General features: G+C 48.1%; 1 protein-coding gene across 2 annotated transcripts in view; it reads right to left on the reverse strand.

Moving 5' to 3' along the window:
- Nucleotides 1-7,924: 7,924 nt before the first annotated feature.
- LOC149326154 (uncharacterized) overlaps nucleotides 7,925-15,308 on the reverse strand; it is a 57,066-nt gene continuing 49,682 nt past the window's right edge. For both annotated transcript variants that reach the window (XM_089563779.1, XM_089563778.1), the window contains one exon: nucleotides 7,925-8,011. In XM_089563779.1, the coding sequence (XP_089419905.1) occupies nucleotides 7,977-8,011 (35 nt within the window). In that variant the 3' untranslated portion in view covers nucleotides 7,925-7,976. The remainder of the gene's footprint in view (nucleotides 8,012-15,308) is intronic.

The raw sequence follows: 15,308 nt of genomic DNA on the forward strand, positions 1-15,308 counted from the left end.
GGTGCAAGAGCAGCTTTGGCCAAAGAGCGCCATGGCACAAAGTGTTTTACAGCTGCACAAGATGGGGTCAGAGAGCCATTTACCAAGCATTTCACCCTAAAGAAGCCGAGCACCAGGCCAGAGGAAAGCTTGCACCCATTGTATCACCAGTGAGTGCCCGGGGGTACTGGGGATGAACTCTCGCACCTCCTGCGTGTGAGGCGAATGCTCAAGCCACTGGGTTACCGGTGCAATCCTAATCAATAATCCGACGACAATAATCCGACAACAAGTCGTACTCTCGGATTATTGCGTGTTTGCTTACTACGCAGTAAGTATATATGCATATATACTTACTGCGTAGTAAGCAAACACGCAATAATCCGAGAGTACGGCTTGTCATTTGATAAACAACGGACGGCCAGTTTTTCCGTCCTATGTGGTGTCGACTGAAACACGTTAGATTGCGATTGCTCATCGCATGCTTTTGAGGATTTCCTGAAGCTTACACAGCACACAGTGCACCGAAGGCACAAGCTCGCGTTGTCGTCGCCGGTGTATACGAGAGCGAGCTTGAGCAACTGCTTGTTCTGCAGTCTGCTGCACGCAGCCCTCAATAACTGCAAGTCGTTGTTTTCGATACCAAGCAGCCTATTCCTACCGTACGGGTGCGTAGCAATGAGACGCAGAACGCTAGAGAGAGAAGCAGAGAAGCTAGAGAGAGCATCTGCCCTCCGTGATCCGCGACTTGCTTGCCGCCGTGATTGTTGGCAGGCTGGTTCCGGTGGCCGCCAGCCCACGTGACCATGATGCGTTTTCCTGTCAGAGACGAACTTGCGGGCCGCCAGCGGGCTGCCCGAGCGCGGTTAATCGAAGAGGCCCAGTGCCGGCTAGGTGAGGTGTGCATGATGCTGAGATCTGGCCGTCTCTGCATCGTGCACCAGGCACACACGTCTCAGATGCAGGGGTGCAGAGAAGCTTTCTTTCGCGTTAATTTCGAAAGTGGCATATAGATAGTTGGCAAGTAGTACCGCTACATGAAGTTGCCAGGGGTGGCCCTGCTGCTGCTGCTGCTGCATTTGCGCCATTTTGATGAATTTTCATTTCCAGTGTGGCCTTTCTGCTCCAAAAGTGGCAGATTGACCAACAATGTGCCTGAGCTGTGCCAGGTCAAGCGAATGCTGTGGAAAGAAAAAATAATTTAGGAGCAAAACCCGAACTCCGAGCGCCAGCAGCTAGTGGTGAAATTTAGCTATCAGTCAGCCCAATTGGAAGCAACCAACGAACCTTAGCTCTTCAAACCACAGCGACTGCGGCCGGGTGTGCATCTGAAGTTTACATTTACCGAAGTTCGTTGCTCAGCTGCTCGTAGAAATACCCAGTGTGGACAGGCGTTAGTAACTTGCTTTCAGCACATGTGGGGTAAAATAAAAGCTTTTTAATTCTGTAAACTGCCGTGCACCTGCAGACACAATTCGATTCATTAGCCTTCATGGTTTGGGGTCTCGTTATCAATATCCTCTTATACTGGTCATGGCATTGTGAAACTGTATGGAAGTACAATTAGGGAATTGATTTGTAATTTAGGTTTTCATGTAGATGGCACATTTTTCTTTTGTTTGTATAATTTGCACATTAAGAGATCTGAGAATACAATACACTGCAAAATTGAGCCTTTGGCACTGGCTGTTTAAATATGAGCAGGCATTACGTGCGCAGCTAGGTGAGCTAACTGTGAACTTTGTTTCATGACCAACTGACTACCGGATAAAGCCACGTCTAAAACATACGCATTTCAACACTGGCGAAGAGGGCTAAAAAAATCATCTCATCTGGCTTGAAGTGCAAAAGTTTAGAGTATGTACTGTGGCAACAGACTCTTTGTTAGCAAATGTGAATTCAAACCTTGTTCATGCTTGGTGGACTTGAGAAAACAACTGCAGGAAGCATTAAGTGCAGCATAAAAAAAAAAATGTTCGTGAACATGTTCGATTCGCAGATTTGCGATGAAGTACACTTTTCTGAACTTGCGGCCAGCGCCTCCATCAACAAAATGTTTGTTTTGAATACGGTCTGAAACCTGGCCGACATTAAACGTTTTTTTGCACCCGAAAACGTGCTGTGTGTGAAACACGCTCAGCCGTGCTGTCAAACTTGCGCCATCGCAGGCACAAGAAGCGGAAACAATCAGTGTCCAAGATAGGGCAGGTTTGTGTATTTTTGTGCCTTGTCTGCCTGAAATAAGCACTCGGTTCTTAAAGGAATATTGGTAGACTGCCATTCAGTATCTGAGAGAGCCTGCCATATGCGCTCCACACCATCCTTATTCTTCTAGTCACTTCCCTCTCATGATCCGGATCAACGGTCACTACCTGCCCTAAGCAGACGTATTTCCTTACCACTTTCAGCACCTCGCTACCAGTTCTGAACTGCTGTTTCCTTGTGAGACTGTTGAACACTACTTCGGTCTTCTGCATATTGGTTTTTACACCCACAATTCTGCTCTGCCTGTCTAACTCGTTCATCATGCTTTGCAGTTAATCTCCTTTGTGACTTAGCATGGCAATGTCATCAGTAAATCACAGATTACTTAGGTATTCTCCATTAACTCTTATCTCCACCTGTTCCCAACCCAGGCCTCGGAACACCGCCTGTAAACAGGCGGGCAATAGCATTGGCGAGATCGTGTCTCCCTGCCTGACACCCTTCCTCATTGGAATTTTATTGCTGACTTTATGGAGAACTATGGCGGCTGTGCAATTGTTATCGATATCTTCCAGTCTTTTCACATAAGACTCTTCCACACCATGATTCTGTAGTGACTGCATGACTGCTGAGGTTTCCACTGAGCCAAATGCTTTCTCGTAACCAATGAAGGCTATATATAAGGGTACGTTGGTTATATTCTGCATATTTTTTATCATTTGACCTATAGTGTGAATATGGTCTATTGTCGAGAATCTTTTATGAAATCCTGCCTGATCATTTGGTTGATTGAAGTCTAAGGTTGTCCTGACGCTATTAGCGATTACCTTAGTAAATACCTCCAGCCCCCCTGGAGTCGGAGCCTATGCATACTTGCACTGTGCTTTCAAGGAGAGTTGATATTCTGGTTAATATAACTGAAAGCATAAAAGGAACAGGATACAGAGGGAGATGTTACCTCATTAAGGGTACACTTTGTTCAATCATGTTGATTTGTAGAAACGTCTTTCTCTCACATCATGGAGGAAGGAAATTTTCTATTCCTCCATGTAACCCATCAGCCTCTCGCCATGTCTTGTGGAACTAATTCGTAGGAAGCATTTCATTGCTTTTGTTTTGTCTTAGTCATTAAATGCAAACTTGCACGCCGTTGCGATGGCTCGGTGGTGCTCGGCTGCTGACCCGAAATACGCGGGTTCGTTCTCGGCCGCGGCGGTCGCATTTTAATTGAGGCGAAATGCTAGAGGCCCGTGCACTGTGCGATGTCAGTGCACGTTAAAGAACCCCAGGTGGCCGGAATTCTCCGGAGCCGTCCGCTACGGCGTCCCTCATAGCCCGAGTCGCTTTGGGACGTCGAACGCCTTGTAGAACCGCAAAGAGCAACAGGTCACTTGTAATTGCATTTAGGCTATGTTTTGTTTTAAGCGCGAAAAAAAAAACCTTGTATCCCAATTATTCATAATCGTTCCAAGCCACGGTGCCGGCCAAACGTGTAAATGCTCTCGTCCCTTACTTTTTTAACGGTCTGGCCGATATTAAATTTCCCGCTAAACGTAATCTCTCTGCATTTAGTAACGTATGGTTGTTCTGCACGAATGTTAAAAAAAAAATGTGGCACAGGGGATTGAAAATGCAGAGATTTATTTACATCGAGTACCTGAAATACGCACGCGATGAAGGTGGTGAAGGGTGAAGGTGCAGGCAGCTATGAAAAGCGCAGGTGCCTTGCTCGACACTGGTGACGCTGCTCATGACACCGTTTGATTTGACTGATTAGTGTTCTGGCGACTTCGACAACCGTCGATCTCTGTGATAAGTGGCCAAGTCTCGGATCTTGCATGGCCCAAATGCCTTTGTAGCCCAGCGGCTGTACAGCGGAACAGCGGTTATTACATACGGCGAGTTGAGTGTGACTCTGGAGCCATTTGCATTTTGCCTTTCGATGCAATGAGTTATGCTTTTGTAGCCGCACGGCGCCGATGACAGTAAAATGACTACACTGCTTTTAGGTGGTTAGAGTTTTAGGCTAGAGATAGAACAGCATAGGGTAGCTTGTCAACCTAACCGCACAAATGTGATGTTACGGTTTTGCATGTTTAGAGCGCACGTTTGTAGTTTTGCTCAGCGTCGCAAAAAACAAACAAAAAAAACTGGCATGCTGCTGTTCGTAAACTTTGCGTCGCTGTTGCAAGTCTTGGCATGTCATGAATTGTGCCTCAAATTCTTGGCACGAACAGCTGAATGATACAATTAGGAAGGAAGTAACATGCGCCGACCGATCAAGCCGTGCATGAAGGTAAGATGCTTCGCAACTGCTGTGGGTGCCTTGTGCATAGGAACCAGCACCGTTTTTGCGGAAAAGGCCATGGCATTGTTCTACTGATAATGAAAGTCTCCGCCGTATTATCGTAATTCTCTATCACAAATCTTCATATCACCTGTGCAAGTAGTCTACACGACGCTGCAGTGTGCAAGTAGCTGTCTTGTTATTCCAGCCAGTTCCAGCGAGCAGTGTGACAAACCTCTGAGCGTTATTCTAGACGCCTGTGCATGTCGCCCATTTGGAGCAGCCAGACAACAGTCCGTGGCTTGTCTTGCAGAGTCCGGCAGTGATGGCTGGGGAAGCAGAGGAGCTTCGTTTGGTTTCAGGGCTATCGGTGCGTCCTTCATATGTGCTTTTGTGAACAAGACGAGCTGTGAGGTGGACGTCATCTGGCTTGGCTATGGTTGGTTGGTTTACGGGGTTTAACGTCCCAAAGCGACTGAGGCTATGAGAGACGCCGTAGTGGAGGGCTCCGGAAATTTCGACCACCTGGGGTTCTTTAACGTGCACTGACATCGCACAGTACACGGGCCTCTAGAATTTCTCCTCCAAAGAAATTCAGCCGCCGCGGCCGGGATGGCTTGGCTATAAGGGTGACCGAATCAAGTGCAAGAACCTGAGTCCCAATCAAGTATGTGCCAAGATTGGTAGATGTGGTGTGTTCATCTGCAGTTTGCTCAGGTGTAGTGCCGGATGCTAGGTAACTTTGACAAGGGAAGTAATAGTGAGATTGGGATCAAGTAAGGACAGTATCTCCATGTCTCGTCTTACTGATGCTTTCATTCATTCAGTAGTGTAGATTTCTAAAAAAAATATTTTTGCTCATTGTAGCTAAGGGCCTTGCAGACGCAGTACAGGAAGAATGTGAAAAGTTGGGCAGTAAGCGTTAATGTATTTTTGCAAGCCATAAATCATCGAATTAGGAGTGCTACCAGTTTTACTGAAAGCCTGCTGAAAGGCATTTCTTGGGTGTCCCAAATGTCATTGCTGTAGTGGGCTTGTGGTCACAGAAACTGCAAACTCTGGGAAAAAAAAAAACTGCTGGTTTTGGCTAATTAGAAGTTTGCAAGACTGAACCGTATCACCCCAATCCTGTGGGCAAAAAATATTTGGGACAAAATTGGGGCTTTGTTATTATTCAGTGCTTTACATAAAAAGGAAACAGCTGTGGTTTCTTAACTTTGTGTAGTGGCATTGTGTAAATACATGAAAAGCAATGTGTGGGGGCTGGGACATTGACTTTTTGTGGGTCTGTGAAGCTTTCCCTGTCTTGAAGAAAGTTAGGGTAATTAACCTTCACCATGGCGTCCTGATGCTTTTGGGGCCATGATTGGTACTCTTGAGGTGTTAATAGCTGTGATCAGTGTTTTGAGTGCATTGAGGCCACTCATTCGGTGTTTTGGTCTGGGGCAGTGTCGGAAGCTTTTAAGTGCCACTCTTTGCAGCTTCTGCACATGTGTTTGCAATGTTCGGATGCAGCTTTTGTCAAAAGTAGATCTCAAGGGCTTGTGTGTGTAGTGGGGCTCTTTTGGCGTCCTTAGAAGTTGTTCTACCTTCTGGAGGGTTCCTTCCACTTTCAATAAGTTTGGGACACTGGCGATGCCTAATGAGCCACACAGCATGACCCAGAAGCAAACCTCTTGGTTCTGTCAAAGGCTCCTTTGACATGGAGCAGGTAATTTTGGAGGCTGCCACCAGCAGCTACCTGTGCCAAGGCTCGTTCTGTGATGCTAGTGAATGGTGGCCAGGTGTTCACTGGAAAACTAAAGAGTTTTTGCTGAAGTCTCAGTCAGTTCCTGTTAGTTTACAGTGTCTGTGCTGGCAGTGGAGAACAGTTAAAGACAAACCACGATCAGTCACTATACAGCTGTACATATAGTTTACTCATGGTGTCATCTTTGGGTGTAGAGGATAGCTTCCAGGAACAGTATACGTTGGAGCAGGTGGCAGTAAACAGATTGGCAGAAAGCCCAGATATTTGCTGCACTCTCAGGTCCCAAACATTGCATGATATTGGTGCAAACTATGTACTGTGTACATAGTTAAATCAATGGTACCACAAGTTGTGCAAGGGACCACAACCGGCGGTCAAATGGGGCCACGCCAGCGATTGAACGTGAATAAAAACGGGATCTTTAGGAATAAAAAAAGTATGTTGAAGGGGCCAAATATAGCACTTGAAGCTGTGATTCAAACAGTGAAAAACCAAAGACTTCATAATGTTTTGTATGAATTGAAATTAGTGTTTGCTTAGACTGTATTTGCTATGCTGAGCCGTTGTGGTGGCTGTGTGGTTATGGTGCTCAGTTGCTGATGTGAAAGACGCAGGTTCGATCTCAGCTGTGGTGGCTGCATTTCGATGGAGGCGAAATGCTAGAGGCCCATGTAGTGCACCATGTAAATACACGTAAAGAACCCCAGCTGGTTGAAATTATCCAGATACTTCCACTACGGCATTCCTCATAGACTGAGTGGCTTTGTGATATTGAACCCCGTAAAACCAAGCATTTTTGCTATGCTATATTGGTGTTCAGTGACCTAAAGAAACATGGAGTTTCAGTCGAGGAGGCCTTCTGTGTAGTGGATGTTTTTCACTGCTATCTAGTTTTAGTTCTGACGCGCGCAGTGCTACGTGTGGCCCAGAGTGCATGGTCAAAAAGGGCACTTCACAGTTCATGGAACATGTATCCCACTCATTGTTGCACACCGCTGCTGTTGGCACTGCTTGTAGTGGTTGGCTGCTCTGGATGGTGTTGTGTGTTGCTGCTCATTCCAGTCTTTCGATGTGGACACTTTTGTGGACCATCTGTGGATCTTCCGTGACTCGGCGACATGTGACCGCCTGGTAGTGCATCTTAAGGAAGTGTTTCGACCGCCTGGGCCTACACGCTTTGGCCCCGATGGACGACCTCAGCACACACGCAAGGTGGTGCCCATCACCCTTCCTGGTACGTACCTCTTGGCCTCCATGCTTTGGAGGGTCTCTGGGACAGGTTTGAGTGGCAGATGTGCCGGTGTGACAGTGCAGGTAATTTGTGAGGTTGACTGTGGCCAACATGATCAAACTGAGCCAGGCAGAGAGTTTCAGTTGCATTTAATGCCACCAGAAACTGCACTAACACCACACTTGATGTCATGTGGAGAGGGGCAAATAACTGACTGAACCCAGACAACACTGAAATATCCTGAGGACATACTGAAGATATTTTTCTGAGGACATTCTTTATCCTCAGGACGTCCTGAAATGATCCTCAAAATGTACTGAAAAGGTCCTCGTGTCCGGCCTCAGGACATCCTCAGAACAGCCTCAGAAGGGTATTATATGATGTTTTGAGTACATTCTAAGGAGGTTATAGCTGGTCAAGCTGCATGAAAAAAAATACGATAAATTCATGAAAATCATTTATTTGCTGAGCTCTTCAGTTGCTTCACTGCTGTTCCGCCATCCCTGTGTGCTGTACCGGTCTTTTTACGTCTCTTCTGAGCTGCTGTCTTCTGTGCTGCCTAAAGAAATATAAATGGAAAGTCAGCATTTGATTATGTGTAATTCAGTTCAAGCATTCAAGCACAGAAGCAAAAAGTTCTTAATGTTACTAGTACAATAATGTGCTGCAAATATGACTTTTTTGAACATACAAGTTACAACTTACAGTGCAGCACTACCCTTCAGCATGAGCAACTGCCATAAAAGTTAATCACTGCAACATGTATCCCTGCTTCTGCACCTAAACGACGGTACTGTTCTCCCGACATTTCGGAAAGGTCACTCGACTTTTTCGGAGTTTAGTGAGCTCGGAGAGAGTTCGGAGCACGGTGTGGTTCGGAGTTTAGAGTCGGAGAGCTTAGCTAAGCCGCTAAGCTCTCGCCGATGAAGGAAGCGCAGAAAAACACCTGTGGCTGCGGAGCACTTTCAAAAGCGACGTGGCACCGGCATGCGACGACCCAGACTCTACTGCCACGTTTGAAGCTTACGTCAAAAAGTCGCTATGCCCTCGTCATCGCGTTCGTGATCCACTTCAGAACCAACCTAGCCATCAACCTCAGAAAAATGGTCTTGACTGCAATCAGCGCTTGCATCTACAAAATCAATACTGCCCCATGTTCAATGCCTTCGCTTCTGAAACAAGGCCTCGACATGTCCTTTCTGGCAAAGAATGCTTGCTTACACACAGAATTCACACTCAAACTGGTTGCACTGTTTTGGCAATTGATCAGGATCAGCTTCGGCACACGCAGGGAGTACAGGCTAGCGTCAACGCTTCGTTTCCTTGTTCGGCAAAATTGCCGCGCATGACTATCGGCACACATCGTGAAAATATACAAAGGCATCACGCACTTTTTCTTTGCGTGTATCCATGCTTTTCGCACCACAATGCGCACGTGCGAGTCACTTGCGTCTTGCGTGAGTCGATGTTGCGGATGCAGACTTAGGCTTGGCTTGAATTCAAACTGGCCGCACACAATAATGATGATGATGACTTTGCGGTCAGTATGCGATTTTACTATGAAAAACAGTTTTTTTATTGCAAAGATGCAAACTATTTATCGAAATTTGTCTACAAGCAACACACAAATGGGCCTCAGGCACACCAGAATTCAAGCCTGTGGCTCGGGCTCTTTCGCCAAAGGAAAAGCTAGCGCCATGGCTAGCGGCACTGTTTACATCATGGAGGGCTGGAAACTAGGCACGAAGTGATAAGCACGACAACATCATCGCATAAAAGAACGGCATTCGTAACTGCGAGACACCAGAACTCATCGATTTTCACAGGGCATCAACCAGCACCGATGCGGGTTGTGGCATAATGTTCAGTACGACGTTGCATTACCCGAGCCCGAAGCGGAGTGGCCCAAACTTTTTTGTCTGTGTCGTTTTACATTAAAAAGCCTACATGAATGCGCAGCGTTCTGAATGCGGTTACTCTCGTTTCCGCGCGCAGAAATTTGCGGACTAGGCTTGCTGTCATTAACCAAAAAAACCTTTTCTACATGAGGTTGTCAAAGGGAGAGAAACTGTTCAGACTCAAGACTAGTGCCGCGCAGTAATGTGTCTGGAAAACTAGGACAGCATAGAGCTATATATGAGAATGCAAATTACATGCATTATTTTGCTGGTGATTTTCATGCATGCGTGTTCTCAGATATATCCTCGAGAGGACATTTTGAGGACCACAACCCACCCTTATGACCTGAGGACATCGTTCTGAGGACGTTTCCAGGACAATCCAACCTAGGACATTATGAGGACATATTGAGGATGTTTTAGAAGCCTTGAGGACATTTGGATCTGCGCTTGTGTTATCTTCTTGTCCTTGTCTTTTTGTGCGCAGTACCCCCCTTGTATTCACCATGATTGACCGACTAGCCCAACAACGTACGCTCTTAAACTTGGTTGGTTTGGTTGGTTTGGTTTGGTTGGTTGGTTTGGTTCGTTTGGTTGGTTTGGTTGGTTTGCTTTGGTTTGGTTGGTTTGGTTGGTTGGTTTGGTTTGGTTGGTTGGTTGGTTTGGTTTCGTTGGTTGGTTGGTTGGTTTGGTTTGGTTGATTTGGTTTGGTTTGGTTGGTTGGTTGGTTTGGTTTGGTTGGTTTGGTTTGGTTTGGTTTGGTTTGGTTTGGTTTTGTTTGGTTGGGTTGGTTTGGTTTGGTTTGGTTGGGTTGGTTTGGTTGGTTGGTTGGTTGGTTTGGTTGGTTTGGTTTATGGGGTTTAACGTCCCAAAGCGACTAAGGCTATGAGAGACGCCGCAGTGGAAGGCTCCGGAAATTTCGACCTCCTGGGGTTTTTTAACGTGCACTGACATCGCACAGTACACGGGCCTCTAGAATTTCCCCTCCATAGAAATTCAACCGCCGCGGCCGGGATCGAACCCGCGTCTTTCGGGTCAGCAGCCGAGCACCATAACCACTGAGCCACCGCGGCGGCTCCTTGCCCTTTGAACGCGACGCTTATTGAGGAAAGGAAATTAAGCAATAATTCTCTGTCATCTCGGTGGACACTCGAACCACTCCGTACAGGAAGGGAGGAACGCCACCACCCGTTCGGCGCGATGCATTGCCCTTTGAACGCAAGGCTTTTTGAGGAATGGAAATGGCGCGGTAATTCTCTGTCATCTCGGTGGACACCCGAACCGCACCATAAAGGAAGGGAGGAACACCACCACCCGTTCGGCGCGATGCCTTGCCCTTTGAACGCAACGCATTTTGAGGAAAGGAAATGGCGCAGTAATTCTCTGTCATCTCTGTGGACACCCGAACCGCACCGTACAGGAAGGGAGGAACGCCACCACCCGTTCGGCGCGATGCCTTGCCCTTTGAACGCAACGCATTTTGAGGAAAGGAAATGGCGCAGTAATTCTCTGTCATCTCGGTGGACACCCGAACCGCACCGTACAGGAAGGGAGGAACGCCACCACCCGTTCGGCGCGGAGCTACCGGCGCTTGTATTCCGGTCCTGTAGGGGGGCTTTGAGAGTTTCGTTAAATCTCGTAAGGTGCCCGGATGCTCTCGTTTCAGTGCCCGGATGAGTGGAATTCAGTGCCCGGATGTTGGCTCTCGGTTTCGGCGTGATGTCACCACACTGCCGACAACGGGAGCTAAAAGCATTTCATGCTTAAAACAGTTCTCAATTTTCTCTCAAACCCAGACCACCCGGGCCATGCCGGGCCGCTGGAGGCTGGCGCGCTTTTCAGAGAACGTCCGTATGCGCTACCTGCGCTTTCGGTTCCTTCTCCTGCGTCAGCCCGCTGCTGTCTCACCTGGCTGTTCTGGCAGATGCGAGCTCGGTGAATTTTCCTTGCAGTTCACGGTTTAGACAGTCCTAGCCGCAGTTTTCTCCCGACTGCGGTGCGCCGTGAATGTATACTTCGTTTTTTTGCATGCACGATGGTGTTTAGTACTTGCCCGCCAACTCTAGATGAAGGGTTCGCCGCTATGTCATTGCCGTGCAGCTTGTTGCAAGAGCTTCTCCAGGGCAACGCCAGTGTGTGATGGTCTCGATTATTAACGGGGCAGCTTCTGAAGTATACTGCATTACGCGACAGCCTCATGTGCAGGCCTGTGAGCAGACCGCGGAGTGCCGTCGACGAGCTCGTTTCTTCGCGCTTGAAACCGGTTTCATGCTCGCCACTGCCCACCGATCGTTAGCCGAACGGCGCTAACGAAAGTTTGCCTCGTTCAAGATTCATGTCCGAGCTTCGCACTGCATGGCCTCTTCATATTTTAGCCGTGGTTGTTATTTATCTGTCTGCAACGTAAACGTGCTCCGCTACGATTGTGGGATTTGAATGTTTTCCTCGCAGTTTCAGCAGATGAAGTGACTTGCGCTATACAGTCGTCGGTCTTCGCGAAAAGTTTGGTTTATGGGGATTTAACGCCCCGAAAGTATTCGGGCTATGGGGGTCGCTGTAGTGAAGGGCTCCAGAAATTTCGACCACCTAGGGTTAAATGCCCTGACATCGCACAGTGCAAGGGCCTCTAGAATTTCGCCTCAATCGAAATTCGGCCGCCGCGGCCGGGATCGACCCCGCCTCTGTCGGGTCAGCAGCCAGGCGCCATAACCACTCGGCCACCGCGGCGGCGTGGGCTTGGCGAAAGGTTGTTGTGGTTGTAGCCTTTGACAGAATAGGCGGCAGTTATCTGTGCGGACCAGTCATATGTTTTCTCTTCTTCTTTCACATGGTCCTGCAATGCACGTTCAGGAAGGAATTGCTAGCCAGAGGGGAGCCACAGTGTAAATACCTGATGTTCTGTAGCCCGCTTTTGTGTTTGCACAGGACATGAACCATTAATTGTGTTTATATTTGCTCAGGCCTGTCACTGCCAACTCAATTTTAAGGCGATGGATGCTGCAAGGAAGTCGTATTTAGGCAACTGTCATGGACACTCAGAGGGTATTTAGACAAGCAAAACAAAGATGAAGCTCGGAGCCAGCAAGTCTGTTGGAGGAAACCTGGCGGTCGCTGGGTGGACCTCACGTGGCGGTCAAGGAACAACGCAGCTGCTGCTGTAACCAGTTTCCAGTGCAGTTCCATGCAAGTAGCACACGGAGCACTTGCTGTTTCAGTGAATCCAATACACTGTTTTTGTTTGTTGCTAATTATTGGTTTGTAAATGTGCGAGATGGTCATGTGTATGTCAACAAGTAGCTGCCAATGTCGTCACTTCGTCTGCTGCAGCAGGATCCCTCATTCTGAGAGTTGCGTTGTTAAATTTTATCTGTACAAACTTGCTCCTTTTGCACCTTTTGTATGTGCACGTGCCGAGGGAGTGAGTTCTTTGTGTGAGCTCCCTTCTCCAGCTCGATTCGGCCTTCACCTCGTTTATGCAGTGAGCTGCGAGTGGTGTGGCGAAATGCAAAGGTTCATCATTTCCACAGGTCCAGAGCATGCTGTCAGTTGAGTTTTAAAAATTCAAATTATTGATAGCTTGCCTGCAGTGCAATTTGTGTTGTGCAGTGCAGTGCAGCGTAATAACCGCAAAATTTGGTGTCTCAACCATTTAATCATGGATAGGGCAATCTCGCTAACTCTACACTAGCTATTCTCCTCAGTGCGAAGTTGCATATCCAGTCGTCTTCACTTGCTTGCCACAACTCTTCGGCTTGATTCTCACAGCCGGTCTCCTCTCCGGCGCGGCGGGGACAGAGCCGGGAACCGCGGCTGCAACGGAACGGATTTGTGTTCTAATCGAAAGAGGCGCCGGACACCGGCAAACCAGTTTGGGCGGGCGCTCGCTGCTCCCACGTGACTCTACGTCAGTGCCCCCTTTTTTTTTCTTCCGCGCGAAAAAGAAAAACGCTGCTCGGCGGTGTCCGAAGGACATGCCGAAGTAGCGGTGAAAGTGGTCTGTCGTCTGCTTGCGGTTTGGTTCGTTTGGGTCTTATCGGAGAAAAAAAACGATGCTATCTCGCAAGCGGTGGATAATGTTTGGAGTTAGTTTATTAACTCTACGCAACTCCCCAGTTTTTTCAGCGAAACACCACGCGTACAGCACCAAGACAAATATATATGAGTATTGAAAGCTACTTTTAAAGCCGCTGCAGTCACAGTATTCAGGCCAATATGGACGAAATTGAACGTAGGTAGAGTGGTAATGAATTCCGTTACCAGTGGCTTGAGACATTGGTCTTTATACAACCATTCAAGAATTAAACTAGCAAAACAATTTAAACGGCTAATAAAAACAATGAGGCCTCATGAGCGAGCAACTGGTGAACAGAATTTTGTTTTTTCTGCTCTTCGTTTTCTCCGCAGTTACCTCACTCGCCCCTTTCTCCTTTCTTCACCTGGATGTTTACCCTTTGCATCAGCCATCCCCTTCACTTCCTCCCCCCCCGCCCCCAAAAAATAATTTGTCGTCTATCCCACGCCTAGTGCAAACACAATGCTCATTCGGAGACCCGTTTTGGCTCGAACACCTCGTATATTGCCGTATGAAAAAATTCAGGGGGGCACTTTGTTGACCTAAAGTGCGGTGAGGCGAAAGCCTTAAGCTTGGTGCTTCTGCTTGTGTCACTGATGTGTGGTTAGATGTTAAGCTTCGCCTCTAAGAGGGGGTTGCAGCCTTCGGGCTACGGCCGCTTATCTGTTTTTTTCAGCCAGCGTCCGCTTCGGCGGAGGTAGGTAGGTAGGTAAAAACTTTATTGATGAACCAAGTAAGGGAAGGAAGTAGGGGAGGTTTGGTTGGCTTGGTTCTTAATCCCGGTTGGCGGCCATCAGTCCATGACTTCTGGCGACCTTCTCCGCCCATTCCACCAGCCTCTTCTGTGAGGCCGGCTCGGAGCTAGAGACCGCGATCTCCCAACCGTCTAGGTCTGTGAGGTTCCAGCGAGATGGTGGTTGGAGTTCTCGGCATATGAATAGTATGTGTTCAAAGTTTGCTCTCGGAGCCCCACAAAGAGAGCATTCGGGCTTGTATTGATTCGGGTGTATTAGTGCCAGATAGGCCGGTGAAGGAAACGTTCTGGACTGGAGTTGCCTCCATATAGTCTGTTGTTCCTTCGTGAGGGTGTGGTGTGGTGGTGGATATGTGAGCCTTTCCTCTCTGTAGTGTAGCGTGATTTCATTGTAGGTGATTAGTCTGTCCCGCGCGCAATCCCTCTCCACTGTTCGGCCTGCTCGGTTGACGTACGCTCGAGCAATAGAGTGCGCCTCCTCGTTTCCGGGGTTGCCTGCGTGGGCTGGCACCCAAACTAATTGAATTGGTCTGGGGTCGTGGGGGTTTGATTGGAGAATTTTGTAGGTGGCAGAATGGATCTGTCCCTTTGCAAAATTCCTGATTGCGCTTTTGGAGTCGCTCATTATGAGTGTGGCAGTAGAAGATGCTATGGCCAGTGCTATGGCCGCCTCTTCCGCTTCAAGAGAGGTGGTTGCCCTTATCGAGGCCGAAGCCTTGTGTTTGAGGTCGTATGACACCACGCTTAAGGCGTACGCTGGGTTGCATGGATATTCTGCCGCGTCTACATAGGCTGCGTCTTCGTTGTCCGCGTGTTTTTTATACAGGGCTTTGGCGCGTGCTTCGCGTCTTTTTCGGTTGTGGGTTGGGTGTACGTTCTTGGGTAGTGGGTGGACGATTAGCTTTTCCTTGATTTGCTTAGGAATGCTGTGGGTGTTGTCCGGAGGGGGACCCGTTGGTTTGATGTTTAATGCGGCTAGAATGTGTCTGCCCGTGTTTGTAGAGGATAGTCTGTCCAATTGTGCTGTGCGGTGGGCTTCAGTCACTTCTTGTAGAGTGTTGTGGACCCCCATGCGGAGGAGTCTGTTGTTAGAGGTCCCTTGTGGGAGATTTAGGGCCGATTTGTAGGCCTG

Source organism: Amblyomma mixtum, chromosome 10 (assembly GCF_055824585.1).
Source record: "Amblyomma mixtum isolate Tamu chromosome 10, ASM5582458v1, whole genome shotgun sequence".
NCBI classification, from domain to species: Eukaryota; Metazoa; Arthropoda; class Arachnida; order Ixodida; family Ixodidae; genus Amblyomma; species Amblyomma mixtum.